The sequence below is a fragment of the Penicillium manginii genome (assembly GCF_028828005.1).
Source record: "Penicillium manginii strain IBT 31320 chromosome Unknown utg000005l:1.0-5665137.0:1.0-5668048.0, whole genome shotgun sequence".
NCBI classification, from domain to species: Eukaryota; Fungi; Ascomycota; class Eurotiomycetes; order Eurotiales; family Aspergillaceae; genus Penicillium; species Penicillium manginii.
Window position 1 is genome coordinate 3,325,086 of NW_026643106.1, and position 27,403 is coordinate 3,352,488.

A 27,403-nucleotide genomic window follows, 5' to 3' on the forward strand; every position below is an offset into this window, starting at 1 on the left:
ATTGAAAGTTGCGATGATATGGAGCCCGAGGGTTTGGAATCACCAGCATCCTGGGGTCCTGGTGATGAGCATGAATCAAAGGGACATCAGAGATGAATGATGTTCTGGCCAACAAGATACCATCTACAAGAAAAGCTACAAGGAAGTGAGGAACTCAGTAAAGAAGAATAGTAGTCATAAGATGAATCAAAGAAACGTTATGTCCAGGCAGTATGTCAACACAAACAACGAAAATAAAGACATAAGCAACCCAGACGGGTTTATTATGTATTATCTAATCAAAAAATAGACATAAACATACGCAAAGCGTAATAAGTGAATAAGATATCAAGAAAAAAAAAAGGGACCCTTAACCCAGGCCGTCAACGCCTGGTGTCGACAGACAATCCGGTACATACAAGACCTCCCGGAGAAGGATGGATGGCGGGAAGTCTTCAACACCGTCGATGCGCTAGCGCTCAAAACGCACCGAAAACACATTCAGATTCTCGTTGAGAGTGAAGGGGTTTACAGGAGCAGGACAGCAGCACCAAGGACGGCGGCCAGACCGGCACCGGCACCGGCGGCGTTCATGGCACCGGCGTTGAAGGCGGGCTGGGAGGCAACGGGGGTAGAGCTGGAGCCGGAGCCGGAGGCAGCGGGGATACCGGTAGCGTCGGCGCCCGAGGGGACGTAGGGGGGTCGAGACGGAGGCCGGGGCGCTGGGGGAGACAGCGGGAGCGGTGGGGACAGCGGAGGAAGTGCTGGATTGTATGTTAGTTATATGTTTGGGGTTGGTGGTGATCGCAATATCTATCATCTTGATATTGATCGTGATGGGGTAGGATGCTTACCACTTGTTGCACTGGGTGACGGTCTGGGTCACGAGGGGACGGGTGACAGTGAAAGAACCGGTCAGGGTGACGCTTCCGGGCTGTTGAGGAGTTAGTGATATTCCATGGAAAGTGATGAGTGGATACAGGATTGGAATGTTTGGTGATTGTCCCGGATGATGCGACGGATGATTCATCACATCACCCAGACGACGTCCAAACAAGGAATTGATGCGAAAATATTGATAGCAAAGTGATAGAAAATCGGACAAAGAACGTACAGTGGAGACGCTGTAGGTCGAGCCGCCGTGGACGATGGAGGTAGCCTCGGGGCAGTAGGTGGTGTAGTCGGTAACGGTCTCAGTGACAACACCAGCGAAGGCACCAGCGGCCAGGGTGAGAGCGGTAGCAATGGAGAAACGCATTTTGAATGGTTTGGGAGATAAAGTTGATCGAGGAATGTTCCTTGAAAAGATCCGACAAATGTCAAAAGAGTGGCTTGGGGGTTAAAGAATGTAATCGGTCAAGAAGAACCGGAGTGAGCAAGAGAATGTGGATGGAGAACGAGAAGGGGGAGAACGGGGGTGAGTAGGTTTATAATAGAGTGAACTGGGTGAGCCATGGGCCACTCTCAGGTACCCGGGCCCCGCTAGCCCAGGAGAAAATGTGAAAAAGGGGCCGTGGTGGTAATATGGGAAATTACTCCTGTTGTCACTTTTATTTCCACTATTTAGCCCCGTTTATCGTATATTGTCCAATCAGGGAACGTAGCACTGAAGGCTCCCTTAAGCACACGCCCACGAACCGGTTTGTGTGGTCCGTGGATCTTTACCCACTTGGGCCGCAGTGGATGCTAGGGCTTTGTCTAGATGGTCTTGGAGGGTCTGGATTCGTCATGCCCAAGTGAATGTACGGAGTACACACTCTGCTCGTTGACACTGATTCGTTATAGAAGTATACGCATATGCAGAGTTTAAAGGCAAAGCTACTATATTCACTCTTACACCTAGAGAATCTTATACTCCCGCTACTGTGTATATCAAATCCCATTTTTGTGTCACCAACCCTTCAAGTTCTAGTCTGACGACATGGAGCTCATTTCCACAGTGGAGCTTGATGATTTTTGCCCCGACCCAAAGCACCATGATTGGGCCGCCCGGATTGAGATCAAAGATTTCCATCGTTCACATACAATACGATCGGTCGCAAGGGCTGGATGCAGGGTCGGTGGGGTTTCACCCTGCGACATGGGGGGGGATGCAATTAGACCTCCGCAAGGGACGACTGGAAATGACGATGAGAATCATCAGTTCATGCGAGGGCTTTATTATGATATCCCCCGGTCGACCGCCAAGGCTGCCTGGAAAGTTGGCCGATGCGCTGTCTAGCCGTACCACGTGCCGTTCTAATCTTGTCTGACGCCCCAGGGCTACCGTAAGGTACGGTGTACAAATGTACCGTAAGTCATCAATGCCATGGATCGAGTCCCGAACATGGTTCTATAGCGTGTTTGAGGTTGGGTCTAGGATCGACCTTTTTTTGAGGCATCGGAACTAACCTTGGAACAGGTTAGACTATCGGGGGGGGGGAAACGGTGGGATTTACTGAAACTTGAATCAGATGCAAGTCGCTTCGGCATCTAATTCTAAGGTTACGGCGACTCAAAAAGTCCCTACGGTATGAAGTAGACGAGGAAGGTCTGCTTCGTAGTCAAAATTCAATATTGGCCGCCTATGTACGATCTCCGGCACCTGGGCACCTCTGCGTGAACTTGAAGTACATCCATGGATATTTCTAAGGTTCAGAGTAAACGTAAACTCACCTGGGCAGTTTCGCGTTATTCCAACTCAAGGGTTCCTTTTACTAGCCAGGGAACTGTTATTGTCTGTCCAGGTTGTACTACTAGTAGTAGTATTAGTAGTCTTGGCGGGGAACTCGGCGGAGAGGTCCTCCCGGGCGATATACCCAGGTATTCAGGCCGAGCGATAGGGAAACACCAACTTAAACCTGGGCAGTGGGCAGTGGGCACCCAACAACCGTCAAGTCTCAACCTTCAAGTTCCAACTTGGAGTTATTAAGAATTGAATAGACTCAGAGTCGCGGCACTGCAAGTGGCAGCAACTACTACTAGTAATAATACTTAGGCACTCGCATCCGCCGGTACCTGGGATCAACTTCAAGTTGAAGCCCTGGAGTTCAAATTGAACCTATAGGCCATTTCAAGGGTCCCGTGACAGATAAGCCTGGAGAGCAATCCATCTTTAGGACTCTCGGAAGCAACTGAGATGGTGCAGGTACAAGCTGGCTAGGATGACAATCCATCATGATGAATACTAGTATGCTGAGGTTCTTCATAATAGGAGTTCAATTAAACGAGTCCGTAAACGAACAGTTAACTATAGAGATCTGGATTTACTGGGAGTGACACGGTCGGGAAAGGGTGGAATGGGACGCATGAAGCAGGCCGCGTCTTGAGAATAATCTTGGTGACTGCTCAAGGTGAGAAGACAATCAAGACAATTGTCAAGACCAGAGCTGCATTGCTATCCTGCCATCTCCCATATCCCATCTCTTCCGTGTCATCTCCTCTTATCCTCATTATCCAAGCTGAAGCTGAGCTCAAGCAACAGCAACACAACCTCCAATCAGACAAAAACTGATCCCTAAAGGATGGTGACGGGGCGCGGGACCTCTCAGCAGCGCCCGTCCAACATCGGCCCAGAAGGCCGACACCGACGAGTGCTGATACAGATTGGACGCCAACTCTTCATGTTGGATTTAGTTGTGTAAAGAAGAGAAAGGAGGCTGAGGGATTGTGCGCTTAAAACTTTCCGCGGGAGGGGCACGGACCAGGATAAGTCAGGTGACTGGATAACTCAGCAGCAACGTGACTGCCATTTTGGGGATAGTGCACTTTTCCGCTTTCCGCGGGTAACGGGGAAGGTGCGACCGCCGGGTCCCGCGATATAAAACGCTACCCCGGCCGACTTTTCTATCCGTGTGGATTTGTCGGAATCGTTACTGTCTGCGTGTGTACAATGTCTCTCTCTCGCTGTGGGCGTCTTGCCCGTTTCTCTCTGGCGGGTGCTCGCCCTGTGGTTGCGGCCCCCCGTGCCTTCGTCGCCAGAGCCGTCCCCCTCGTGCGGGGAGTATCCTCCTCCAGCCGCGATGCGCAGCACAAGGTGAGAATCGTGTCAATGGGTGATTGGAATACGAATTGAACCATTCTAACGTCCTCTTCAGCTTCTCGCGAGCTCTCTTAAGGACTCCGACCCCGCTGTGTTCAGCATCTTGGAGAAGGTACGTCATGCAATGGGAGGAGCTTCACAGCGCCGGACAACGGCCGCATGGCCACAGCAACGGCAATATGTTAACATCAATCGCAGGAGAAAACCCGCCAGCAGCACTTCATCAACCTGATCCCCTCCGAGAACTTCACATCCCAAGCCGTTCTCGATGCCCTCGGCAGTGTTATGCAAAGTAGGTGGTTTTCCGGCCCCCGACAGATAAGCGGATCCTAATCGCATGATAGACAAATACTCGGAGGGATACCCCGGCGCCCGTTACTATGGTGGTAATGAACACATTGATGCTTCGGAGCGCCTGTGCCAGCAGCGCGCGCTTGAGACTTTCCGTCTCAACCCCGAGGAATGGGGTGTCAACGTTCAGCGTAGGTCAAATTAGTCCCTCATCCCTCGAAACTAAGTGTTAACCAGTTGCGTAGCTCTCTCCGGCTCCCCTGCTAACCTCATGGCCTACTCCGCCGTCCTCAACACTCACGATCGTCTGATGGGTCTGGATCTCCCCCACGGTGGTCACCTGTCGCACGGCTACCAGACCCCCACCAAGAAGATCTCTGCCATCTCTAAATACTTCGAGACCCTGCCCTACCGCCTGGACGAGTCCACCGGTCTGATTGACTATGATGCCCTGGAGAAGCAGGCTCTCCTGTACCGCCCTAAGTTGATCGTCGCCGGTACCTCCGCCTACAGCCGTCTGGTTGACTACCCTCGCATGCGCGCTATTGCCGACGCATGTGGCGCTTACCTCTTGACCGATATGGCCCACATCTCCGGTCTCGTAGCCGCCGATGTCCTCCCCTCGCCATTCCCATACTCTGATATCGTTACTACCACCACCCACAAGTCTCTGCGTGGCCCCCGTGGTGCCATGATCTTCTACCGCAAGGGCCTCCGTCGCACCGATAAGAAGGGCAATAAGGAGATGTACGATTTGGAGAACCCCATCAACGCCTCGGTCTTCCCCGGCCACCAGGGCGGTCCCCACAACCACACTATTACCGCGCTGGCCGTGGCCCTCAAGCAGGCGCAGTCTTCCGAGTTCCAAGAATACCAGAAAACTGTCCTTGCCAACTCCGCAGCCCTGGCCGAGCGCCTGGGCGAGTCCACCAGCAACGGCGGTCTCGGATATAACATTGTCTCCGGCGGAACCGACAACCACCTGGTCCTCGTTGACCTGAAGAACCGTGGCGTCGACGGTGCCCGTGTCGAGCGTGTCCTCGAGCTGTGCGGTGTCGCCAGCAACAAGAACACCGTGCCCGGTGACAAGTCCGCCCTTAAGCCCGGCGGTCTTCGTCTGGGTACCCCTGCCATGACCTCTCGTGGCTTCCAGCCCGAGGATTTCCGCCGCGTTGCGGAGATCGTCGACCGCGCTGTTATCCTGACACAGAAGCTGGATAAGGCTGCGCGGGAGCAGGCCACGGCCCGCGGTGCTAAGAACCCCGGCACTGTCAAGGCGTTCCACGAGTATCTGGGTGAGGGCGAGGAGATTTCAGAGATTGTGCTCCTCCGCCAGGAGGTGGAGGACTGGGTTGGCACATTCAGTCTGCCTTGGGCTAAGGATCAGTAGACAGTAGACCTTTGACGTTTTTCTTTTCTTTATGTATATTTCCCAGCATGATTCAACACGAATAGGATTGACAATATTTCAATGATAATCGCTCTTCAATGACTTATCCAAATGATAGTAATTCAATGGTATTTAGAAAATACCACTTTAAAATTACCCCAGGGAGGATTAGGGTAGGGTTATCCTATCCTAGGATCGCAAAAGATTCCCTTATCTGACCATCTTAAGCGGTCGTTGTAATGATGTCACAGGCCTCGGATGCGCTGCCGGTAGCCGCTGCCGATCGCGGAGTCAAGAACGACAGACCCCCCTCAATTGAATTGAATTAACTACTCATCTACAGTTCATCGGTTATCACTGTTCATTTCTCTCCACAGAGCATGATCTCACACGAACCTGTAATCTCCATCCGGCATACAGCACAATAAGATCGCCACTATGCAGATCAGCCAGGTACAGCCCAAACATCCCCCATCAACCACGGTACCTAATCTCTCCCACAGCTCTACGTATACCCCATCAAATCCCTACGAGCAACGCCCATAACCTCGGGCGTCCTATCACCGCTCGGCCTAAAATATGACCGACGCTTCATGCTCCTCAAAGTTGAGGACGGGCAAGATGGGAATGACAATGGCAAAGCTACACTAAAGAACATGCACGTCCCCCACTTTCCCGAAATGGCACTCTTCGAAACGGCGCTCGATATGCCAACTACTGAACATGAGGGGAGGGTGAGGGTTACATATCACCCTCCTCCTCCGTCCTCGTCAACAGCGGACGGAGAAACAGAATCCCGACCCCGCGAAGTTAAATACCTAGAGATCCCTCTCGAACCAAACGTGGACTCTCTGTCCCGCTTTACGGTGACGATGCACCAGAGCCCCACGACGGGGTATGATATGGGCCCCGTGTATAACGACTGGTTCAGTGCTTGTTTCGGGTACCCAGTTGTCCTGGCTTACCTGGGTGTCAACACTCGCGGGGTACTGGGGACTCTTGCGCCGGCCAAAGCCAAGCTGAACGGCAAGAAGAAAGGAGGGCGGTGGCATGAGGTTTTACTGCGCGGGTTAGAGTCCGTTGGTGGGGGTGGGCCGTTATTGTTGGAGAAATTGCTTGTTCCGATTTGTGCTGTTGCGATTTGCGCTTCTGGGGTGTTGTATGCTGCTGGTCAATTGGATGGTAGTATTGCTAATGGCGTGAGTTCTGTGTCGAAGATGGCTACTCTGGTTGGTATTGTGGGACTGGCGCTGGTGTTGGTCGGTGGGTTTGTGATTTATATGGGTGGGAAGGGGCTCTTCGTGGCTGGTTATGAGGATAGGATTACTTTCGCTGACTGTGCGCCTTTCTTGGTTATATCTGAGACTTCGGTGGATAATGTCTCGGGGCGATTGCCGGTAGGCGAGGAGATGGATCGAACTAAGTTCCGGCCGAATATTGTTATATCTGGGGCCGAGGCTGCGTTTGAAGAGGATTTTTGGACGGAGTTGGTTGTTGGGTCGAAGCGGGCGAGGTTGTTGTTGACGGGGAACTGCGTTCGGTGCCAGAGTCTTAATGTGGATTATCGGACTGGGCGGATGGGGGCTGGTGAGTCGGGGACTGTGTTGAAGAAGTTGATGAAAGATCGTCGGGTGGATCGTGGGGCGAGGTTTAGTCCTGTGTTTGGGCGGTATTCGTTTTTGGATCGTGGGTTTGATGGGGAGGAGGTTAGGGTGGGTGATGTGGTTGAGGTGGTGGCGCGGGGTGCGGAACGCTCGGTATTAGGTGAGTCGTGTTTCTCTTGGAGTTTGGGTTCAAGTTCGAGTTATTCGTGGAATTGGATGCATGGTGGTTCATGGCTGACAGTGTTTCTACTAGATTGGCCCGGTCTCACTAACTAGTGCCTAACGGCAGGGCCGGCAGTAGGCTGAAAAAGGAAAAGGTTACGATGATGTCTGACTGATTCTCACTGAAGTATTTATGATAGTACTAGTATTCGGCGTGGTCTTGATTTAAATTGTGCATTGTATGGTGGAAAGTAAAAATCATCGTGACTTTAGCACAAGTACGGAGTAGATATGGATGCCCAAATTGCTGCTTCTTCAGCTGGCAATGTACCGAGCGGATCCCCAGACCCTTCTTCAGCCCTATGATAGGCGAAATTGTATCCCCATCCACCCTCTTCCACACAAATCATCATCTTTCTTCGCTTTCCAGAAAAGTCCATGCAATCTGCAGGGCCCCATAGTGACTCACACAGCCACAATTACGTCAGATCCATCGCACCGCCACTGATCACATGACCCAGCTTGTTCCATGGAAGTGCCCCGAGTGGATTCAGTTTCCAAGAATAACATTACATTCTTTTTCTTCTAATTCGATTTGATTGTGAGAGCTCTCTCTTCGTTCAGATCTGTCAGAGAAAAGACTCGAAGTACATACATCAAAACGGATTGCTCGTGCTTTCAACCGCTGAACAGCACTGAATTGTGGCTTGCCCGGCCAAGCCGCACCCCTCCAATCGATCTTACGCCGCTGCCTATTCGGAACTCGACTGTATACCAAACTCCCCCCGTTGACCCCATCACACATTCCCAACCAGCGCCGCATTTGACCGCGTGTGGTGTCACCAGTGTCACGCCGCCAGAGGACCTCTGATCGGACCGGTCAGGCGTCCGCGACCTCGCTGCATAAGGCGCCGCTCAGCCCCGCGCGGGTAAGGTTGCCGCTGGCTGCAGGAGGAAACCAAAAAAAAAAAGTTGAGAACGATCTCGATCTCTCCAACACACCAACCCCCGCTGCCACAATGGACGAGGTGAATCTACGTCGCAAAGACACCACCAAGGGTCCGCCATTACGGATCCTCTCCCTCGGTAAGTGCAACCACCACTCCCCTCCCTCTCTTTCTTGTGGAGCTGAGCAACGCTGACAATCAAATAGATGGAGGCGGTGTCCGTGGCTACTCCATGCTCATTATTCTTCAGGAACTCATGTACCGAACCTATGTCGAGTGTGAGGGCAAACCACCTCGTCGCGACCAGATCCCTAAACCTTGCGACCATTTCGACTTGATCGCGGGTACTGGCACTGGCGGTTTGATCGCCATCATGCTCGGTCGGCTCCGCCTGGACCTCGAAACCTGCAAAGAAGTCTACGTTCGCATGACTCGGAAAGTTTTCGAAACCGATAAGACAATCGCCGGTATCCCTTACCGCTCGACTTTATTCAAGGCCTCGAAGCTGGAAGAGGCGATTCGGGAATGCGTGCGCGAACATACGGTGTGGGAGGCGGAGGGGAATGATATGCCCAGCAACACCAACAATAACAACAACAACGCCGACCCAAGATCCTCGATGGCGAGTCTTCCGTATAGTCCTCCCAACTCTGTACCGCAGCGCTCAGTGAGCAGAGGAAGTTTCTCCACTTCAGGCCAGTCATACTCTCAAGCGCAGAACAATAACCAGAGAGGCTCGACTTTTTTGAATGGTTTGCGCTGGGGAAATCCCGAGGCATTGCTATATGATAATCGGGAAAACCGGACGAAAACGTGAGTTTCTATTGCATCGGGATTTGGCCAGAGTGTGACATTGAAAATCGCTAACTTGTGAATACTAGTGCCGTTACGGCTCTCTATAAAGGCACCCCGAAGAATTCGCCTGCGGTGCTTCTACGCTCCTACGACTCTCGCCGCGAACCCCCGCCCGAGTTTGACTGCACAATCTGGCAAGCTGGCCGTGCTACATCAGCCACTGGTCTTGCTTTCAAGCCAATCCGAATCGGACAACACAACTTTATCGACGAGGGCCCCGGAACCTACAATCCAGCACCACAGATTCTCGAAGAGGCAGTCGCCAATGAGTGGCCTGGTCGGGAAGTCGGGGTTTTCGTTAGTATTGGTACCGGTAGACGGCCATCAGGAACCAATAACCGACAACATGAATGGTGGGAGGATTTCTTTGGCGACGCGCTGGGTACATTTGCAGAGGCACGGCGACGACTTATCACAAAGATCGAGGGCTGCGAGGATATTCACCAGCAAATGCTGCGAGACATCCTTGCTAAGCGCCACGTCAGTAAGGACGTCTACTGCCGTCTCAACGTCGAGGTAGGCGTTGGAGAATTCGGCATGAACGAGTGGAACCGACTGGCGGATATCAGCACCAACACGCGACGATACCTCTCCCGACCGGAGGTCAAGAAGCAAATCTTAGATTCGAGCGTCCGCTTTGCCAAGATTGAGCGCATGAACAAACGCATGGCTGCGCACGCGGCGGCGGGCGGAGATCGGGATGACATGTCGTTTGACCTGGAGCGCGAGGAAATCTCCGTCTCAACACACGCCGAGGAGTACACCGTACCGCCCCCATCGAATCAGTTCGCTGTTGAATTACCCGCCGAGCCTGTACCGCTGGATCATTTCCCCCGTCCGCCCACCCGTGGCTCACCCCCGATACCGACCAGCTTCACGGTAACAGCACCACCGGAAGACGACTCGCTCCCGCTTCATCCCACACCGCAGGATAACAGTAACAGTAACAACCACAACCACAACCACAACCACATGCCAACGTCCCCGACTCGACACTCCAGTGGCGAAGTTAGCAGTTTCCGCCCGAGTCACGAGTACGCTCGGCCTTCATCGCAGCAGCAGAGCTCCCCGCATCATAGCGCCGAGCAATTCTCTCCGCTCAATGGAATGCCTCCGCCCGTGCCACCCAAGACCCCTATTCCGTACCCATCGACCGATGATAACGGGGGAGTATCGATGCCTGCACCCCTCTTCTCTCAACCGTCACCTCATTTATCGAGTGGCAAGGTCCGACCGCCGTACCCTGTTGACGAAGCACCGCCGGTGGTCAACCGCCAACGAAAGCCAAGTTACCACGTGGGCTAAAAGGCGATGCTGTCATGAGAGGCATGGAACTTGGTAATAATTCCTCGGTAGTTTTTAAGTCATTTTTGGGTCTGTTTCTGTTTTTGGTTCTGTTTATGCTGAAGTTTGATTTTCAACTTTCCTGCTGGATACCCTTTATTTGAGGTGATGGGGATGAGTGACGAGTTTATGATCAGAGTTATAGTAATAAATGAATATTCTATCCTATCCCTAGTGTACCTACTTAATAAATTCCTAATCGCCTAATACATATCCCCTAATATCTCCTAATATTCCCTAATATTCCCTTCCAATCTAAAGTGTACCTGACATCGTACGCATCGCCCCACCGACCCGCACTTCCCCACAGGCCCAGCCTTCTTGTTTTCTTTCTTTCCTTTCCCCTATTCTGTTCATCTCCTGCTGGTTTCGTCTTAATTATTCTTGTTGTTCTTCTTCTTCTACTTGTCCTTCTCTCCTCTTCAACTCTCCTGCGAAACACCCAACCTCCAATTCCCCCCTGTCGCATATCCAGCCACTGACATCGAGTGTTGATCTTTCGCCCCCGCCCTGTTTTTCTCCTCGTGGTCCTTCCAGAAGAATTCCGGATCTGCATTCCTTCCTGTCACTTTGCATCGCATTCATCTATTCAGCAATATTATCGCTATATCGCTGTCTTATCTCACCTCTCTCTCACCTCTTACAACCCATCCAATCACCTGTGCTTAACTTTAGGCGATACGCCGTACAACGCAGTGGCCTAAACCAGAGTGTCTCACTAGTCGCCGAGTAACGTCTTCGGACGACTCCGTCCCAGCGACACCCACTGCTGGCCGGTGATCTTTGATTTTCTCTTCCCTTCTCTTTCTCTCCTTTCCTTGCGACCGACTTTCACCCCCCGCCCATCATGGACACCCACGAATACACCATGGCGCACGCCTCAACACTCCTTGCCCGCGCCGACTCCAGCGGCCGCCCACCCGTCTACAAAGTGATCGGAATCTGTCTAGCCGTCGCATCAGGCGTCTTCATCGGTATATCCTTCGTCATCAAGAAAATCGGCCTCCTCAAAGCCAACGTGAAATACAACGAGGAAGCCGGCGAGGGCTACGGATACCTGAAGAATTTCTGGTGGTGGTGCGGAATGACGCTGATGATCCTGGGAGAGATCTGCAACTTTGTCGCCTACGCCTTTGTCGATGCGATCCTGGTGACGCCGCTCGGCGCCCTATCCGTCGTGATAACGACGATTCTGTCGGCGATTTTCTTGAAGGAGCGCCTCAGTTTCGTTGGCAAGGTCGGCTGTTTCTCGTGCATTGTTGGCTCGGTGGTTATCGCGATGAATGCGCCTGAACAGTCCTCCGTCAGCAATATCCAGGAGATGCAGCACTTTGTCATTTCGCCGGGCTTTCTGACGTATGCGGGTGTTATTCTTGTCGGGGCCTTGTTTACGGCTGTTTGGGTTGCACCGAGGTATGCGAAGCAGAGCATGTTTGTTTATATTGGCATTTGCAGTTTGGTTGGTGGGTTGAGTGTGGTTGCGACGCAGGGTCTGGGCTCGGCTATTCTCGCGCAGATTAATGGTGAACCACAGTTTAAGCAGTGGTTTCTTTATGTCTTGTTTGTGTTTGTTGTTGGGACTCTCCTTACGGAGATTATTTATCTCAATGTAGGTTCGACTCTGATGATAGTGATGGTGATGGTCTGGTTGCTAACTGTTTTTCTCTACAGAAAGCTTTGAATTTATTCAACGCCGCGCTCGTCACACCGACTTACTACGTCATGTTCACCACTGCGACCATTGTTACTTCTGCCGTCTTGTTCCAGGGTTTCAAGGGTACCGCGGTCCAGATTACCACCGTTATCTTGGGATTCTTGCAGATTTGTGCTGGCGTTGTTCTGCTACAACTGTCCAAGTCTGCCAAAGACGTCCCTGATGCCGCGGTGTTCAAGGGTGACCTGGATCAAATCCGCGAGGTTGCTACGCAAGAAGAGCCCGAGTATGAGCCTAAAGCAGACTCCATCCGCGGCGCTGCGTCTATCATTCGACGTATCTCGACCACCCGTCGCACTGCCGAGGCCGACGAAGCCAAACGATATATTCACGAGAAGCATGAAGATTTCCTCAAGCCACCCGGTGACAATGAGATCATCGAATGGGATGGTATTCGCCGCCGCAGGACGGTTGTCGGCGAAGGCCCAACGATGTCTCGACCGATTACTCCACGCTCCCCTTCGATCAGACAGCAATTGCCTCCACTAGGCATGTCTCGTTTCCCGGATCACGACGAAGAAGAAGACGAAAACCGACCTACTACCAAGCAAAGCGGCCGCTCATTCTTCGGCGATGTCCGATCTCGCACTTCTAGCGTTCTCCACCCCCACTGGACCCCGTTGAACGAGCAAGAAGAGAACGAGAAACGCATGAGTGGCGCCGTCCCTGATACCGAGTATCACGGCGCCGACCAGGCAGGACTCCAACTTCCAACGCACCGCATCGGCCGCGAGCGCAGCGACACGCCCCGATCAATTTCGTGGGCCGATGAGAATGGCGCCGAAGGCACCGACTCACGCCCTGGCAGTGCACGCCGCCAGTTCTCTTTCAACAACATGGTTAGTCGGATGAGAGGACACCGCGAACCCTCCCCCAAGCGCTCCGCCAGTCCACCGCGTGGTATCCTGCGCAGATCCCAGCTCGTTCCAGGCGGCGACCTCCGCCGAACAGCTACAGAAGAAGAACAACTCGGTCTAGTAAAGGGCGACTCACGCTCCGCCCAGCCCGAAGCCGAAATCTCGGAAACCCTAGGCGAGAAATTAGAGCGCTGGTCCAGCAGTGAATCCGAACTCAGCGAAGCTCACCCTATGGTCCCTATCCCTGCCCGTGGCTCTGCCTCTGCGCCTGCCCTTGCCCTCCCTCCTCCTGGACCCATCCCCGCCAGTCGACCTCACGGCGACTCGGTCTCTAGCATGTCAACGGCAGCCTTCCCACCATACGAAGATCACCATGCATTCTACACCCAGGGAAACACTTCAAATCCATACTACCTGCCCCCTTCCCATCAGACCTCCACCTCTCCAGAGCGAATGTCAATAGGCCCTGAACACGACGGCTGGCAACATCCCCGCGGCCAACGATCACGCACACGAACCAATTCTTCCTCTCACGCCCGCGCTCCCCCGCCCTCGCAGTCTTCTTTCTCAACGCACCGCCACCCAAATCCCCTTCCCCCTCTGCCGGATAGAGAGGAACCCGCTACTACAACTGCTGGTGGGGCGGACGATCATGGCCATGTTCACGACGACGCTCACAACAATAACGCCCGTCCAATCAGTCTCGTCCGTCAACAGAGCGGTTGGCGCAGACACATGTCTGAAGCAAGCAGCGACGACGGCTCGACATATGAAACGCGCAGCAGACCAGGACAAGGCCATTAAAGTCGAGATTAAGGTCTAACATTTATGGGGCCGATTCTTTGACATATCACTTTATTTGTTTGTTTGATGCATCTGCAATGGCGATGGCGTTGGGAATATTTGATTTCATGTTTATCGGTGGGTGTATAGTGTAACACTTATTTTTATATCCGGATGGGGAGGATGGTGGCTGGCGTGAATGTGAGCACGCGATTTTGTACATATACGAATGTGGCATCATGTCAGGATGATGTAGATGATGATGATAATGAAACTATGGATGATGGTTATTTAAATGATGGATAGGTATTACCAAGACAATGTGGTATCTCATAGTAAATAGTATAGTAGTTGAAATCGAAGCCAGAGATGCGCTTTCATCCCTTCTAACTATCTTAAGTGAAGATTATCACATCTTGAACTCCAGGGTATCCAGCGAAAAGCAAAACGAAAATGAAACCCCGGCATTACCATGCCATGCAATGCAATACAATGTCCAAATGAAAGAACGCCATGCCAATGCTCACAAAAAGAAAAAGGTGCAGACCGCATCATAAATCAAACCCCATCCCATCCCATCATATCCCATCCATCAAATCAAGCACCAAAGAAACTCACAACACTCCTCTGCCCCTTAGGCGCGATATTCAAAACCGAAAACCTCGACTCAGCAAGCCGTTTCCCAGCCTTGATACTTTCCAACGCCCTAATGAAATCAAATCAAAAGTTAGCCTTGCCTTGTCTTCCCATAGCACGAATGGGCAAGGAAAACAAAACATACCACTCAACGCCAACAACCTTAATCCCCTTCCACCCGGCCCTAGAAATCTCCGTGTGTAGTTTCCGGGCCGCGAGACCGCCGCCTGCACCGGAGCCCGTTGTTCCTGGTTGTGCGGCGATGATGTGCGTTACGCCTTTGCGGGCCATGAAGGAGGCGATGTTTGCGCCGTGCGCGACAAGGAGGTGTTTCAGTTTGTGGTCGGAGATTTGTGGGAGGGTTGTGCCGTTTATGTAGATTGATGTTCCGGTTAGGAGGGTTGACTTGGATTTAGATTTGGGGTTGGGGTTGGGGTTGGCATTGGAGGGTTGTGCTTGGTTTTCGTTTTCGTTTTCGTCTTTTGGGGTCGGCTGTCTCGATGGCGGTTCTGGTGTCGGTTCGAGCTTTGTTTTTGACAATACAGGTGCGAATGCGGGCATGGATACAGAAGCTGGAGCAGGGGCAGAAGCGGATGTCGAGCGTGTCGAAGCTGAAGGCGTTGACACTGAAGATGTAGATGAAGATTCGGAATTCCCACGCAAAGCCATACCCTCCCCCAACCTTCCAGTTGAGACATCTCCCCGTATATCCCTCTGCCTTTCCATCCTCCCCTCCGCAGAATGAACCCACTTCAACTTCTTCTCCGTCCCGTGCACCTGATCATCCGCCTTGCGCTTATTAACCCCCATAAAGCCCCGAATATCCCTCAGGCCCATCTGCGAGCGCTTGGCCTCCGCATCCGATACCCATCGATATTCGCCACCGGCTCTCGACCTGGAAGAAGGCTGGTGGGCGTCTGTCTCGGGTGAATCAGGACCTAGCGTTCCGTCAAAGGCACCAGCGCCAGCACCAGCGCCAGCGCCGGTCTCTGCGCGCTGCTCCCGTTCTTGGGCCCTGGGGCTCTGGGCAAGACAGTCGCCAGCGCGGAACTGGTTGCGGAGTTTTTGGGCTCGCGTGTCGCGCCATGCTGTTGTGTTTGAGTACGGGTTGTCGGCTACTTGGTGGCCTGTTGAGTGTGAGACCCAGGTATCGTAGATGGCGTTTTTGATGGTCTGTTGCCCCGGTTTGGGATTGGAGGGCGCCATGGGATTGGCGTTGGCGTTGGGTTATTGGTTCGCCGCTGGCTGCTGGTGAGATTGCTGGCGTCGAAATTTCAACTGTCTGTAGTTCGGTTGGGAAGGCGCTGGGATCTCCGTTTTTGATTCTTGATTTATTTTTGGCTGGTTGCGCGCGTCGTGGTGGTGCGTTGTTACCACTGCATTTGTGGGTGGAGTCATTCCTGTTGATGGAGGGATTTTCTTTTCGTGGGATGTTGCTTTGTCGATGTTGAATGACGTTGGCGTGGGGAGAAATTGAACCATGGTTGAAGTGTTTGGGTTTTGCCGTTTTGGGATAGGGTTGATCGATCACGTGGCAACCGTTGGCATGTCGTGCATTTACTAGTATGGCTTTGGGGGGGGTGGACTATATGGAGCTATTTGGGTTTAATTATGGCTTACAGCTCTCAGTGGTATTGCGCATGCTATCGGGATTGTTGATAATTGTTCAATACTCGCCAGGGGTGTGGGGAGTTCAAGTTGAGGCCCTGGTACTTATATATATTTTGACCATAGAAAGAGCACCAGTGAAGTGGAGTACATCAGGACCATAAGTTGAGAAAACCCAGTAGCTTTCTTTTTGGTTCCAAGGATTCAACTTACAAATTCCCTCTCGAATACCTAGTAGGTAGCAAGTATACCATAAAAATATTCAATCTAAATGGCCTTTCATCTTAAGCATGGCTCGCATCTCAATGCACAAGAGATAGTTCAACAAACTGGGGGATGTTAAGCAGAGTCCAACACCCTCTGAGCCAGTGACGGATCAGAATATCAGCTTCAGATAAGCTAGAGTATGAATACTCTACCAATATGAATTGGAATCACGAAAGCTGCGCGAGACTTCTTTTCTAGGAAATAGCCAAGAGACGGCTAATTATCAGACTCCGTCATTCTTTTACATTGCGGGGATATCCCCATCCGAGCGAGTGAATTGCAGGAACATGGATGAATATCAGATGCATGTTCCTTGTTCAACAGAACTTGAGCCCAAGGTACGTGCCTGTAAGTAAATAGTCCTATTATAGGCGGTTGAGGTCGTCTACCTGGACTCAATTGTAGACAACGGTATACTCCCGCTTCAGTCGACTGAACCCAAGCAGAAAAGCATTCACATTCACGCCTCGCAGGCTAGCCCCATATGCCCGCGGATGGGAAGATCCCCATGATACAAACCTACAAGAAATCAAAGCCTGCTGGATATTTCTGCCTGAGATCTCTGGCTCGGATATGCATGTAGTAGGTACGCCACATCACATTAAGACAAACCCAAGACCAGACTCTAGACGGAGTCCTGGAGAATAAGCCCACATACATTCAGAGTGTATGTATGTATTCTGCAGTTCGCCATTATCCAACCAAGCCAGCGTCATATCACATAGACTACTAAGCTCAAAGAGAGAGAGAGACATACAGGCCTCCCTCTCCACTGTAAATCTACACCTGCGCCCCAATCTCGGTGCATCACCCTTGTTCAAATGCACCGCGCTTCCAGAAGCCTGCCGCAACCCGCTTCAAGATCTCTGCCTGCACAGTCTCTGTACACCGTGCCAGGTCCCGATGCATTGTGGCTAGCCGGACCGCTGTGCGTATGGTGGTCCGGCATTATCTCATCGGAGAGTTCGTAGCCAGCGCGCAGGCTACGGGTACGGAGTACAGGACGTGCATAGTATAGTGTAGGTGGCGATGATGATGATATCAGCCAACCGCGCGCAACAGATTAATCTCGTCACAACACGAGAAAGCGAAGCAAGACAAAACAAAAAAGGCCGCCCGAAAGGGTCGGTCTACGATCAGGGAATTAATCTGCGCAAAAACCCAATGCAGGCTACGCAACTGACATTCCACACTGGTCTTACTTGTCCTGAGCTGTCCGGTTCGGCCGGGAGGGGCGGGGAAGAAAGAAAAGAAAAAGCAAAATAGGGAAGCAAACTAAACCGAAACAAAATAGCCAAAAGAAAAAAAAACGAGAAAAAGAAAAGACACGAGGTGGGTGATACCAAGCACCACAAGCCACAAGGGATGGGATGGGATGGGAGAGCAGAGAGGAGAGGAGAGAGGGGGGGGGACTGGATAGAAACCCGCGCACCTGAGCACAAGCACAAGCACAAGCCAAGTCCAGCCCAAGCCGAACACGCCCAAGCTCAATCAAGCCAGAACTCTTACAGTAGAGAGCGAATCCGAACGCGAGACGCGACGAATGTGGCCAAGGCAGAAAGCAAAAACAAAACCCGCGAGCCTGAAACCAGCGGTGTGCAACCGTAGTCGCCATATCCCAGCAAGACATGACGAGACAGGTTAAGAGCGTGGTTCTATCCAGCTCACGGGTTTGCGAAAGGTCTCGCTCTCGCTGGACAGGGCCCAGAACGAGCAAGACACGCATGGCATGCTTCGAGAATGTGGCGACCCACGCGTTTCGAACAGGAAGGGATACAGTACACAGCACTGTATTGATGCTGCAGTGTTGTCATTCGCGCGCGCTACGGTGGCTACTGAGGATACTGTACATAGGATGGTCCGGATCTGGGGGTCGGCCGTGTCATCGGATTCTAGGTACGGAGTGTGGTGTGGCTCTACGTGCAGAAGCTATGGTATGGATGGTGTCTCTTGCAGAACTGTGTGGGTGTAGAGATGCATGCAGGCGGGGAAGATGTCTGTGCATGCATTCTTCGATCGTCTGGGGATTGTCTGACAAGACGGTGAGGCGTGCAGAGACACTGTTCTGCTCTACTCTGCTCGTACGGGGAAGTGGCACTGTGGCACCGTGAGAAACAGCCAAGGGGCAAAAGGAAAATAAATGGAGGGACGGGGAAGGGCCAGAACAGAGCAGAGTCGAGCTGGGGTACTCCGTACTCTGTAGACAGAGCATAGCAGAGCAGAGCAGAAGAGATCCCGGCACAAGCTAAGCAGATCAGATCAGAGAGCACGGCCGGGGTGGATGTGGGTGTATGCACGGGTCTGTGAAGTGCATTAGGGGGGCAGGGCCGGATGTCGTACATCAACTCTGGTTCTCTCGGCCCTACCAGTTAGGAGGATTTTTGGGAGACATCGGCATAGATTAACCAAAGTCAAACCAGGGTAGGGAACTCCGTAACTCGGGGGGTCGGACAGGGGAGGAGAGGAGAGGAGAGGAGGAGATACTCTGTCCAGAGTAAAACAAGACAAAATAGGACAGGATAGGGCGGAAAAGCAAAAGACTTGGGACCACACAGTCCACACGATAATCTGGAACGCTGACGTCGTGCCGATCATTGGGGTTTCAGAAGATTGGAGATGATTTTTGGTTTTGATTTTGATTTGGAAAAAATAATATAATTTTTGATTTTTTTGATCTCCCTGGACCTGTCTCGCTTCGGTCCGTGGAGATTTCCCCCCCCCCCCAAACCCCAATGGATATGAAATCAGGGCACAGGACCGGTACACATACGGAGTATCCATACGGGAGAACTGTCACTGACACTGACACTGACAGATATAGGGCGTGGGAATTGGCATTATCATTAGCATTGACCATTGATTAGCACTGGCAATCGGAACCTCAATCCCAGGATTTCATTTCGAACCAAGCCCTGAGCGGGCAATAGTCACATCTCTTCCTTTCTCGGACAACCAGAGGGCCCAGAGCATCCAGCTGAGAGGAGGAGAATAGCCCATAGGCATAGCGCGGGCGTGCAAATAACCCCATTCGCGATAGGGGAGGGGGGACGAGCATCCCCCGAACAACTCCACCCACAAGAACCCACCAACGGCCAGTGGATCATCCTGTGCCACGTCTGCACGCAAGGGGGCAACTGGCGGTGAAATCCACCACGATCTAGGCCGCTCGCTACGTGGTCGTGGCCACCGCCAGTCATTGTCCGGTCGGATCGTCGATCGGCGGGCGCTTGCAGCTCATCCTCCCCCTCTTCTGCTCCGGTGTGGCCAATGGGGAGGGTCAGTTGGTGTTTAGCGTGGTTACACCTTTGACGCCCCCTCCCTTCAGCCTGCTAAGCTGATCATGATGGGGGTTTGTTCTCGGAGGAGAAGCCCGACGTGGAATGGCCGGGTTGACCTGGGTGAAATGGAACGAGAGGGTTTAAAAAAAAAAAAAAATGGAAAATGGAAAAATGGAAAGCACAACACAACCCTGTCTAGCATGGCGGAGAAAGGGAGCAGAGATGAGGGTATGAGAAGCAGAGCACAGAGCACATAGCAGTAACGCTAGGCGAGCAAGATGAACGTGCAGTCGATCTCTCACGGGACAATGCAATGCGAGTTTAAATCGGGGTCGCACGGCCCCGGGCCTTCCAGATCCATCCTGGTCTTGTCGTGGTGTGCTGTCATTCGTGGCGAAGTTGAAAACCTGGCCGGGTAAGATGGAGGAATAAGCGTGAGCGTGAGGTGAGAGGAGGCCGTGGAAATGCGGTGATATTGATATTACGGAGTAACAGAGACAACACTGGCAGTATGGATATGGAAACCGGGGGTAGATTACTCCGTAGGTTTCCAAATCATCCCATAACAAGATGGCAAATATGGAGTACTTCGTACATGGCCAGACTCACGACTACAGAGTATGGAGTAAGTACTTCGTACCTCTAGCTGCAAGAGCTGCAAGAGCTCACTCTGTACGGAGTGGACATACTGAGTAACTATTCGTATGGAGTACTCCGTACAGAGACTATCGGAGAGAATCCCCACTAAATCCTTCTGTACGACCCCGGCGGCCCGCGGAGACAGGGTATCCTTGCAAGCAAAGCCCGCTAGTCCCTCTCGTCCGACCAAAAGTCCCATTTCCTCCGTCCCACCGAGGAATCTCCTAGCAAAAGCCTGTGATCCAATAATTGCTGATTCTACGTAATCAACCCTAACTCAAATCATATCATATCAGAAGGTTGATTACGGGAGATTGCTAAATGAGGCGTGGGTGCCCCGTATTCCAGTCATGGTGATCACCAATTGCCAGCGCCAGTGCAATCTGTCATTGTGGTCGGTCTGCACGGACGAAGGCTGCAGGGTCACTCGTCTGCAAGGTACGGGCGAACCCGTCGATCGATGGTCTATGCTGGTCAACAGACATAGCGTAAAAAAGACTCAGTGGAGAACTCGCCAAAGGCACCGTTGTTCCGAGCTGAACCTAACTGTACCACTAGGAACCGCGGGGGGAGAAGAGTGGAGAGGAGGGCAGAATCAGGGCTGCGGAGGACAATGGTCCTGCTAATTAAACCAAGTCCGAACTATGGAGCCGGGGTTATATCATAGTAGGGGGGAGTACAGAGTAGAACGAGATGATTTGGAAGACTGTGTTTCTGTATCGGGGACCCTATTGTGAGATTAACTACGGAGTATCAGGATGAGATCAAGGGAAAAGATGGCTTCGAATAACCTTGGATGATCTGTGCCGTGGCCGTGGCCGTAGTACCTCGATTCCCTTGCTTATCTTCACGGTTCAACGGTTCGGACGCAATTTGATAGATTACATCGGGTGTGTGATGGGATGGGGTGCCAAGGTAGACTGGACTAGCGAGTCCCACACCTGGTCCAAGCTTAACAAAATGTGGATTGGATTCCGGTGGCCCCGTCCAGGTTAGTGAGGTTGGTACGGAGTACGAAGTACGGAGGATAGCTGGGAATTTTGAGAAAAGGGGAATAATAATAGTAAAAGTCTGGGAAAGGAAAAGGAGAGAGGAAAAAGCAAAAATAAGAAAAAAAGAAGAAGAAGAAAAAAGAAAAAAGAAAAAAAAAAAAGGCCAATGAAGCCAGCCGTTCCTCAGCTGGTTGGATAGTTCCAGGCTCCACCCAGCCCCCAATTGCAATCCGCCATCCCATCCCCCCTCTTCTTGTTCGGATTTGCATTTTTTTTTTCCGTTGTCGACGAGCGGATCCCCCCCTACTGTACGCTGCGCAGCGGGTATCGGGCCGTCGATAGCGAGCTGCGGTGCAGGGATCAGAGTGGCCCACGGACGAGGATGCTGACTTGAGTTGGGTGAAGAAATTAGAGTGCTGTCAATGGATGTAATCTGCAAGCATCCACGGGGAGGCAGCATACATTATAACTTAGCTACGGAGTACGGAGTATAAGATGCAAAATTATGGCAGAGCAGCTTTCTGGAACTATTTCATCTATATTTTCCAACCACCAGTATCACCAGTATCACATCACCACTCCAGCACCACTACAACAGCATCACCAGCCCCAGCCTTAACCCCACCGCTGCCTAAGCTAAGCCCCGTTTCTTCCCGAAGAGAGCCAAGGGTCTGTGTGGACGAGTGGATTGGCCAGGACGCCACTGAAGAAACCCACTGCAAATGACGAGCAGAAGGAATCGATAATCGATGATGGTCGGTCTGATCATACCGTAGCCAGGGCTATCGGGGAGCCGGGGAGGCCCCATCGGACCCGGACCCCCGTTCATCTATCCACTAATTCTTCACCGGGCTTAGCATTTATTGAATATTGGGAGGAGATGAGATGGACATGGACATGGATGATTCCAGAGGGAGAAGGAGAGGGAGGAGAGTATTCTGAGAGGGAAATAATGCCAATAATGTCCGATAGCGTGGAGGGTCCATTAGCAGACACGTCAGTTCACGGAGTAGGTCAGTTTAGGTCAGGCTGAGGAAGTCAAGTCATGGGGATACCCCTGTCAAGTTCTGACATCTGTCAACCTTGTTCGAGACCGTGAAGCAAGGGCGACTGGCGGTGAATTGGGGAATCGTCAGAGGAGGAGAGTATTCCGAGAGGGAGTTGTACTGTAGCAGAGTCTGCTCCCCTTGCTGCTATGGAGTTGATCATTATTATTCCAAGTTATTAGAATTAATTTTACAGAGTACTGTACGGAGCTATGGAGGACTCTGATCTGCTGCAGTGTATTCTGCTCGGCTGTTTCTATCCCACGTCATGGCTAGCACGCAAGTTGAGCTAGCCTGAGCAAGAGGAGAGCAGAATAGAGGTGAACAGCTCGTCACGGGGCTAGACTTGCGATCCGGTCGGTAAACCAGCCGTCGTACTGGCAGGGATGATTGAGTGAACAGACCCTCGATCGACCCAAGCCACCCGTGCGTGGTGGCCTCTGGACCAGTGGATTATCCCTTGACGCTCAGACTGATACTCCGTACGCTATGAGTAGTGTGTATGTGGTAGTATACTAAATATACTACATAGTACTAGATCGTCTGTACTTACACTAAGGGCTTAGAGTAATGAATACTCAGAGTACTCTGTAGAAGAGAGTAGAGTACTTCCTCCCCTACTCTGTTCTGTTCTTGTTCTCGTACCCGCACGATCGACGGGCCGCCTCAGCATATCCGGGCGGGAGTCCGTGTTGATCGATCACTCGCTCCACTTGAGACTAGACTGTGACTAGTTTCTAGTGGGATACTAGCCTGGTGTGCCAAGTTGAAACGATTGACCGTGCAGCGCGGCTAGGTCTGGCCAGAGGGAGAGGGAGGAGAGTACGGAGTAGTACGGAAGGTGTAGTGTGGTGAGTGTGAGTGCGAGTGTATACTCCATCCAGTGTACTCCACGCTCAACCATGGTACTCTGGAAATCACATAACCATGGTGCAGACAATAAACAGGAACTGTACGGAGTGTCTATATAGAGTATAGAGTACTGGTACTCTATACTCTATATTCTGTATATCTACAGAGTACATTGAGTACACAGAGTACTTCGTACTCTGTGTTCTTTACTCTGCGTACTCTGTGTAGTGCGTGCACCCACCCTCAGTGCGTGCCCCCATAATTCCCGTCCCTGCATTTCCCTCTTTTTCCCAATTCAATTTTCCTCTTTTCTTTTTTTTCCCTTTTATTCCCTATTTTATTCCCTATTTTATTCCCCATTTTATTCCTATTTTAATTCCCAATTTACATTATTTCCCACTTCCTTTTTCCACTGGTCCTTGCTTCTGGTGGCGGTTGACTCGATCGACCATCTCCCCCCCACCCCCCACTGAAATGATTCGATGCTATTTCCGTTGAGCACAACACTCAAAAGGGCCCGGGATTGTCTTTGCATTCCCAGCCTTCTTTTCACTCAGACCTTCCTGCACTTGCACACTTGACTTTCCCCTCCGCTGTGTACTCTCTTAGTCAGCTACCTGCGGCTCCTTGAATGTGTTCCTGCTCCTCCCCCTTCCTGTAAACTGCAGAGGGATGCGTTTGCTGCACGCCAGCCTTCTGTAAAACCTCTCTCGTTTCTCTGGACTCACTTCACCCCTTGGTTCCGACCTTATTTCTTCCTCTTCACTGCCGTCTTCTTGCATACTTTTTCATGTTTATCACGACCCGTTCATGAAACTGATGACCTTGTTCCCATTGCATTGATTCCTTGAACTTTGTGGAGATCATTGAAACCCTCACAAAAGTCTGCTTGTCTGCTGCTACTTTGCTGCTACTTTGCTGCTTCTCTACTGCATTGCCAACCTTGGACCCCCCTCACGCCGTGCAACATCACACTTCCCTTTCCCTTTGACCTCACGCTTTCCCCCGTTTGAACGTTGTCGGATCTTCTCCGTCAGCCTTCTTCCCCTCCCCTTTGCCCTTCTTCCCTGCATTTTTCTCTCCAGTTCTCCCGTGAAACCGAAAAGCTGGAGCTGCCGTCGATCTCGCAGGTCCACACCCGCGGTCCTGCTGACGCCCCCTGGTACAACCACCACGCCGTCGAACGTCCATTACTGCCTGGCGATAAGCTCCCCGCACTCAGCTTGCCGACGGCCTCTCAGATTCCCTCGCGCTTCGTCTATCCAGACCAGAGCTCTGCCAGCTCAAGCGCCCGTACGAGCTTGTCCAGCGCCGCTTCCCTTCACGAGCCCAGAAGTCCCCCTCCATCTGAATTGGGGGCCCAAGGTCGCCTCTCGCTGGATTCGGAGTACCAAGTCGCCCAAGAGGGCTATTACCCCAGCCCGACCTCACTCGGCAGTATGAATCAGACTCAGCCTTATATGGATGTTCATTCCCATATGTCGTCCGCTCAACCTTACGCCTCACAAGCCGCCACTGCTGGTGCCATGTCGCACTACCCTTATCACCAGCAACCCCCGGTGCTGCAGCCTGCATCCTCCTATGGCCCACACTCTTACCCGCAGTACGGATATCCCAATGGCGTGACGTCGCCGCCAACCGGACACCCGCCCCCTGCGAGCTCCATGGCAGGTCAGATGCCCGCTCAGTTGTTGCCTCTTCCTGGTATGTCATCCGAATTCGTGGGAATAACCAAGCCTTTTCTTCGCATTTCCGACGCAAAGAACCATGCTAACCGAACCTGCCCCACCAGTGAACCATTCCGCGGCCCCACCAGGATATGGAAACAATACCGGAGCGCCGTTGCAAGGCTTCGTTTATGATTCAACGGGTCAGGTGGCGCCTCCGGGAGCCAAGCCCCGCGTCACGGCTACTTTGTGGGAGGACGAGGGCAGTCTCTGCTACCAAGTGGAGGCCAAGGGAGTCTGCGTCGCCCGGAGAGAGGGTGAGTGTGAAATGATTCCCGCTGCGACACGAATCCCAATTCTTACTAACTTTTCGCCCCAGACAACCACATGATCAATGGCACGAAACTACTCAACGTGGCTGGTATGACCCGTGGCCGTCGTGATGGGATCCTGAAGAGCGAGAAGCTGCGCCATGTCGTGAAAATTGGCCCGATGCATTTGAAGGGTGTCTGGTAAGTTGCGAACGATTTTTGCACACAATCAACGAGATTCAACATAAAGGATAGATACTGACATATCCACAGGATTCCGTTCGAGCGCGCATTGGAGTTTGCAAATAAGGAGAAGATAACCGATCTTTTGTATCCGCTGTTCGTGCATAATATTGGTGGTCTGCTGTATCACCCGGCAAACCAGACTCGGACCAACTTGGTGGTGCAAGAATCCCAGGCCCGACGCCTGGAAGGTCCCCCCCACAGGACCCCAACGTACCCCGACCGCACCTCAGCCCTCGACGCTGCACCACCACGCGATGCAGACCCCAATGTCCTCTCACATGTCTCAACCATCATCCATGGGCGGTGGCCCTCGCCCCGGCATTGACCGTGCGAACACCTTTCCCACACCACCCGCCAGCGCATCTAGCCTGATGGGAGTAACCAACCAGGGGAGCTCATATGAATGGGGTGGCCAGGGAATGAACTCGGGAGTACCACAATCACAGCCTCTGTCAATCGACACCGCATTGAGCAACCAACGCTCCATGCCGACCACCCCTGCCACCACTCCCCCTGGGAACAACATGCAGGCCATGCCCCCTTATCAAGCTCAGTCAGGCTACGAGAGCAAGCCCTACTACTCGGCTGCGCCTCCCAACCACTCCCAATACGCACCGCAGACGCCGATGACGCAGTCCGGTCTTTCCAGCTACGGACAAACGCTGCCGAATGTGAACTACCTGAAGAGCGACATGGCGCCTCCGACAGGTCGGGCTCCTGGTGCTCCTGAGACTGATAACTCTGATCTCAAATCCGACCGCTACTCCCAGAGCAATGGTCCCGGTGATTCAGTCCCAGAGCAGGAGCCAGAGTACCTGCAAGACCAAGGGAACGGTTACAATCCGAACCGCGGCTCGTACACCTACACCACCAACCCTTCCGTCGGATCTCTTGCTGGTGAACACCCACAGTTGACTCCCGAGATGACGGGTTCCCCCCCAGCAAAACGGCTCGGGCCGCATGACCCCCCGAACCAGTGGTGGTCCTCCACCTCACTGGGCTTCTGGGTATAACACTCCCCCTCGTCCCCCGGCTGCTACTACCCTGTATAATGCTGTGAGCGATACCCGTGGCACACCCGCTAATGGTGCCTCCGACCCATACTCCATGGCTTCCACCACCACTCCGGTGTATTCGACCTCGATGGGCGGGTCCCTGGGCTCAGGCAGCAAGCGTATGCGCGAGGACGACGATGTGATCCGACCCGAAAGCAGCGGCGAGTACGAAAGCAAGCGCCGCAAGACCATCACTGACGCTAGCCTCGGTGGTCCCGTGGGCGCTGCCCCAATCCTGCAGCCCATGAAGACCGGCGCCGTGATGGCACGCCGTCGATAAACCTGTGCATCGTCAACCCCCGTTTATCTTTAACCCTCTCTCCACCGAGAGTGATCATGAACCCTTCTCACTGGTACGGAGATTTGTTTTCTGATAGTTCTGCGGCTGTGTGTCGACCATAGTCTTACCACCGCAGAGCATGGACGTTCGACATGAAATTTCTTTTGCTATTTAGCATCCACTCTTCGCCCCTTTTCCCTTTCTTGAAGTTTCCGCGGCAAATCCTCATCCCATGAGGCTTCAATGAGTGAGAGCACCAATAAACCACGACTGCACGAGAAAAAAGCTTTTGGTTCCATCTCGTCTCATTTCATCCCATTACCCGCCACGCTAGCCTCTTGCATTTTGCTTCCTTCTGTTCTGCGATGCACTCCTTACGAAACTTGGGAAAATCTCGGGTGTTTGACACGACTGCGCCATCTCACAGCTCTTTTCCATCAGTGCAGATATAATGGCCCCCCATTCTAGCGTCTTTCCATTCCAGCGTGATGAAACGGATCTCGATGAGAGGGAGGAGTTCCGATCGATCTATTCATTTTTGCTTTGCTTTTCCTTTTTTCAACATCAAATGACCGGATC

General features: G+C 52.4%; 8 protein-coding genes across 8 annotated transcripts; 6 read left to right on the forward strand and 2 right to left on the reverse strand.

The window, feature by feature from the left end:
• Nucleotides 1-507: 507 nt before the first annotated feature.
• N7533_007636 (putative GPI anchored protein) lies at nt 508-1,237 on the reverse strand (the record flags this gene model as incomplete). The annotated part of the gene is made up of 3 exons (XM_057104286.1): nt 508-743; nt 874-913; nt 1,094-1,237. 3 exons carry the CDS (start codon nt 1,235-1,237, stop codon nt 508-510), a joined length of 420 nt encoding a protein of 139 aa, XP_056959243.1.
• A 2,613-nt stretch (nt 1,238-3,850) lies between these two features.
• On the forward strand, nt 3,851-5,681 carry N7533_007637 (serine hydroxymethyltransferase; the record flags this gene model as incomplete). The annotated part of the gene is made up of 5 exons (XM_057104287.1): nt 3,851-3,994; nt 4,056-4,112; nt 4,199-4,292; nt 4,345-4,482; nt 4,537-5,681. 5 exons carry the CDS (start codon nt 3,851-3,853, stop codon nt 5,679-5,681), a joined length of 1,578 nt encoding a protein of 525 aa, XP_056959244.1.
• Nucleotides 5,682-6,274: 593 nt separating this feature from the next.
• N7533_007638 (MOSC domain protein) lies at nt 6,275-7,561 on the forward strand (the record flags this gene model as incomplete). Its single annotated transcript, XM_057104288.1, has 1 exon — nt 6,275-7,561. One exon carries the CDS (start codon nt 6,275-6,277, stop codon nt 7,559-7,561), a length of 1,287 nt encoding a protein of 428 aa, XP_056959245.1.
• A 905-nt stretch (nt 7,562-8,466) lies between these two features.
• Nucleotides 8,467-10,554, forward strand: N7533_007639 (putative Patatin-like serine hydrolase; the record flags this gene model as incomplete). The annotated part of the gene is made up of 3 exons (XM_057104289.1): nt 8,467-8,533; nt 8,601-9,207; nt 9,276-10,554. 3 exons carry the CDS (start codon nt 8,467-8,469, stop codon nt 10,552-10,554), a joined length of 1,953 nt encoding a protein of 650 aa, XP_056959246.1.
• Nucleotides 10,555-11,440: 886 nt separating this feature from the next.
• N7533_007640 (DUF803 domain membrane protein) lies at nt 11,441-13,968 on the forward strand (the record flags this gene model as incomplete). The annotated part of the gene is made up of 2 exons (XM_057104290.1): nt 11,441-12,202; nt 12,265-13,968. The coding sequence occupies 2 exons, from the start codon at nt 11,441-11,443 to the stop codon at nt 13,966-13,968; spliced, it is 2,466 nt and encodes an 821-aa protein (XP_056959247.1).
• Nucleotides 13,969-14,544: 576 nt separating this feature from the next.
• N7533_007641 (uncharacterized protein) lies at nt 14,545-15,789 on the reverse strand (the record flags this gene model as incomplete). Its single annotated transcript, XM_057104291.1, has 2 exons — nt 14,545-14,653; nt 14,729-15,789. The coding sequence occupies 2 exons, from the start codon at nt 15,787-15,789 to the stop codon at nt 14,545-14,547; spliced, it is 1,170 nt and encodes a 389-aa protein (XP_056959248.1).
• A 956-nt stretch (nt 15,790-16,745) lies between these two features.
• Nucleotides 16,746-16,970, forward strand: N7533_007642 (uncharacterized protein; the record flags this gene model as incomplete). Its single annotated transcript, XM_057104292.1, has 2 exons — nt 16,746-16,796; nt 16,830-16,970. The coding sequence occupies 2 exons, from the start codon at nt 16,746-16,748 to the stop codon at nt 16,968-16,970; spliced, it is 192 nt and encodes a 63-aa protein (XP_056959249.1).
• A 6,345-nt stretch (nt 16,971-23,315) lies between these two features.
• Nucleotides 23,316-26,824, forward strand: N7533_007643 (KilA-N domain-containing protein; the record flags this gene model as incomplete). Its single annotated transcript, XM_057104293.1, has 7 exons — nt 23,316-23,318; nt 24,351-24,969; nt 25,058-25,249; nt 25,312-25,444; nt 25,517-25,609; nt 25,662-26,399; nt 26,467-26,824. The coding sequence occupies 7 exons, from the start codon at nt 23,316-23,318 to the stop codon at nt 26,822-26,824; spliced, it is 2,136 nt and encodes a 711-aa protein (XP_056959250.1).
• Nucleotides 26,825-27,403: the final 579 nt, after the last annotated feature.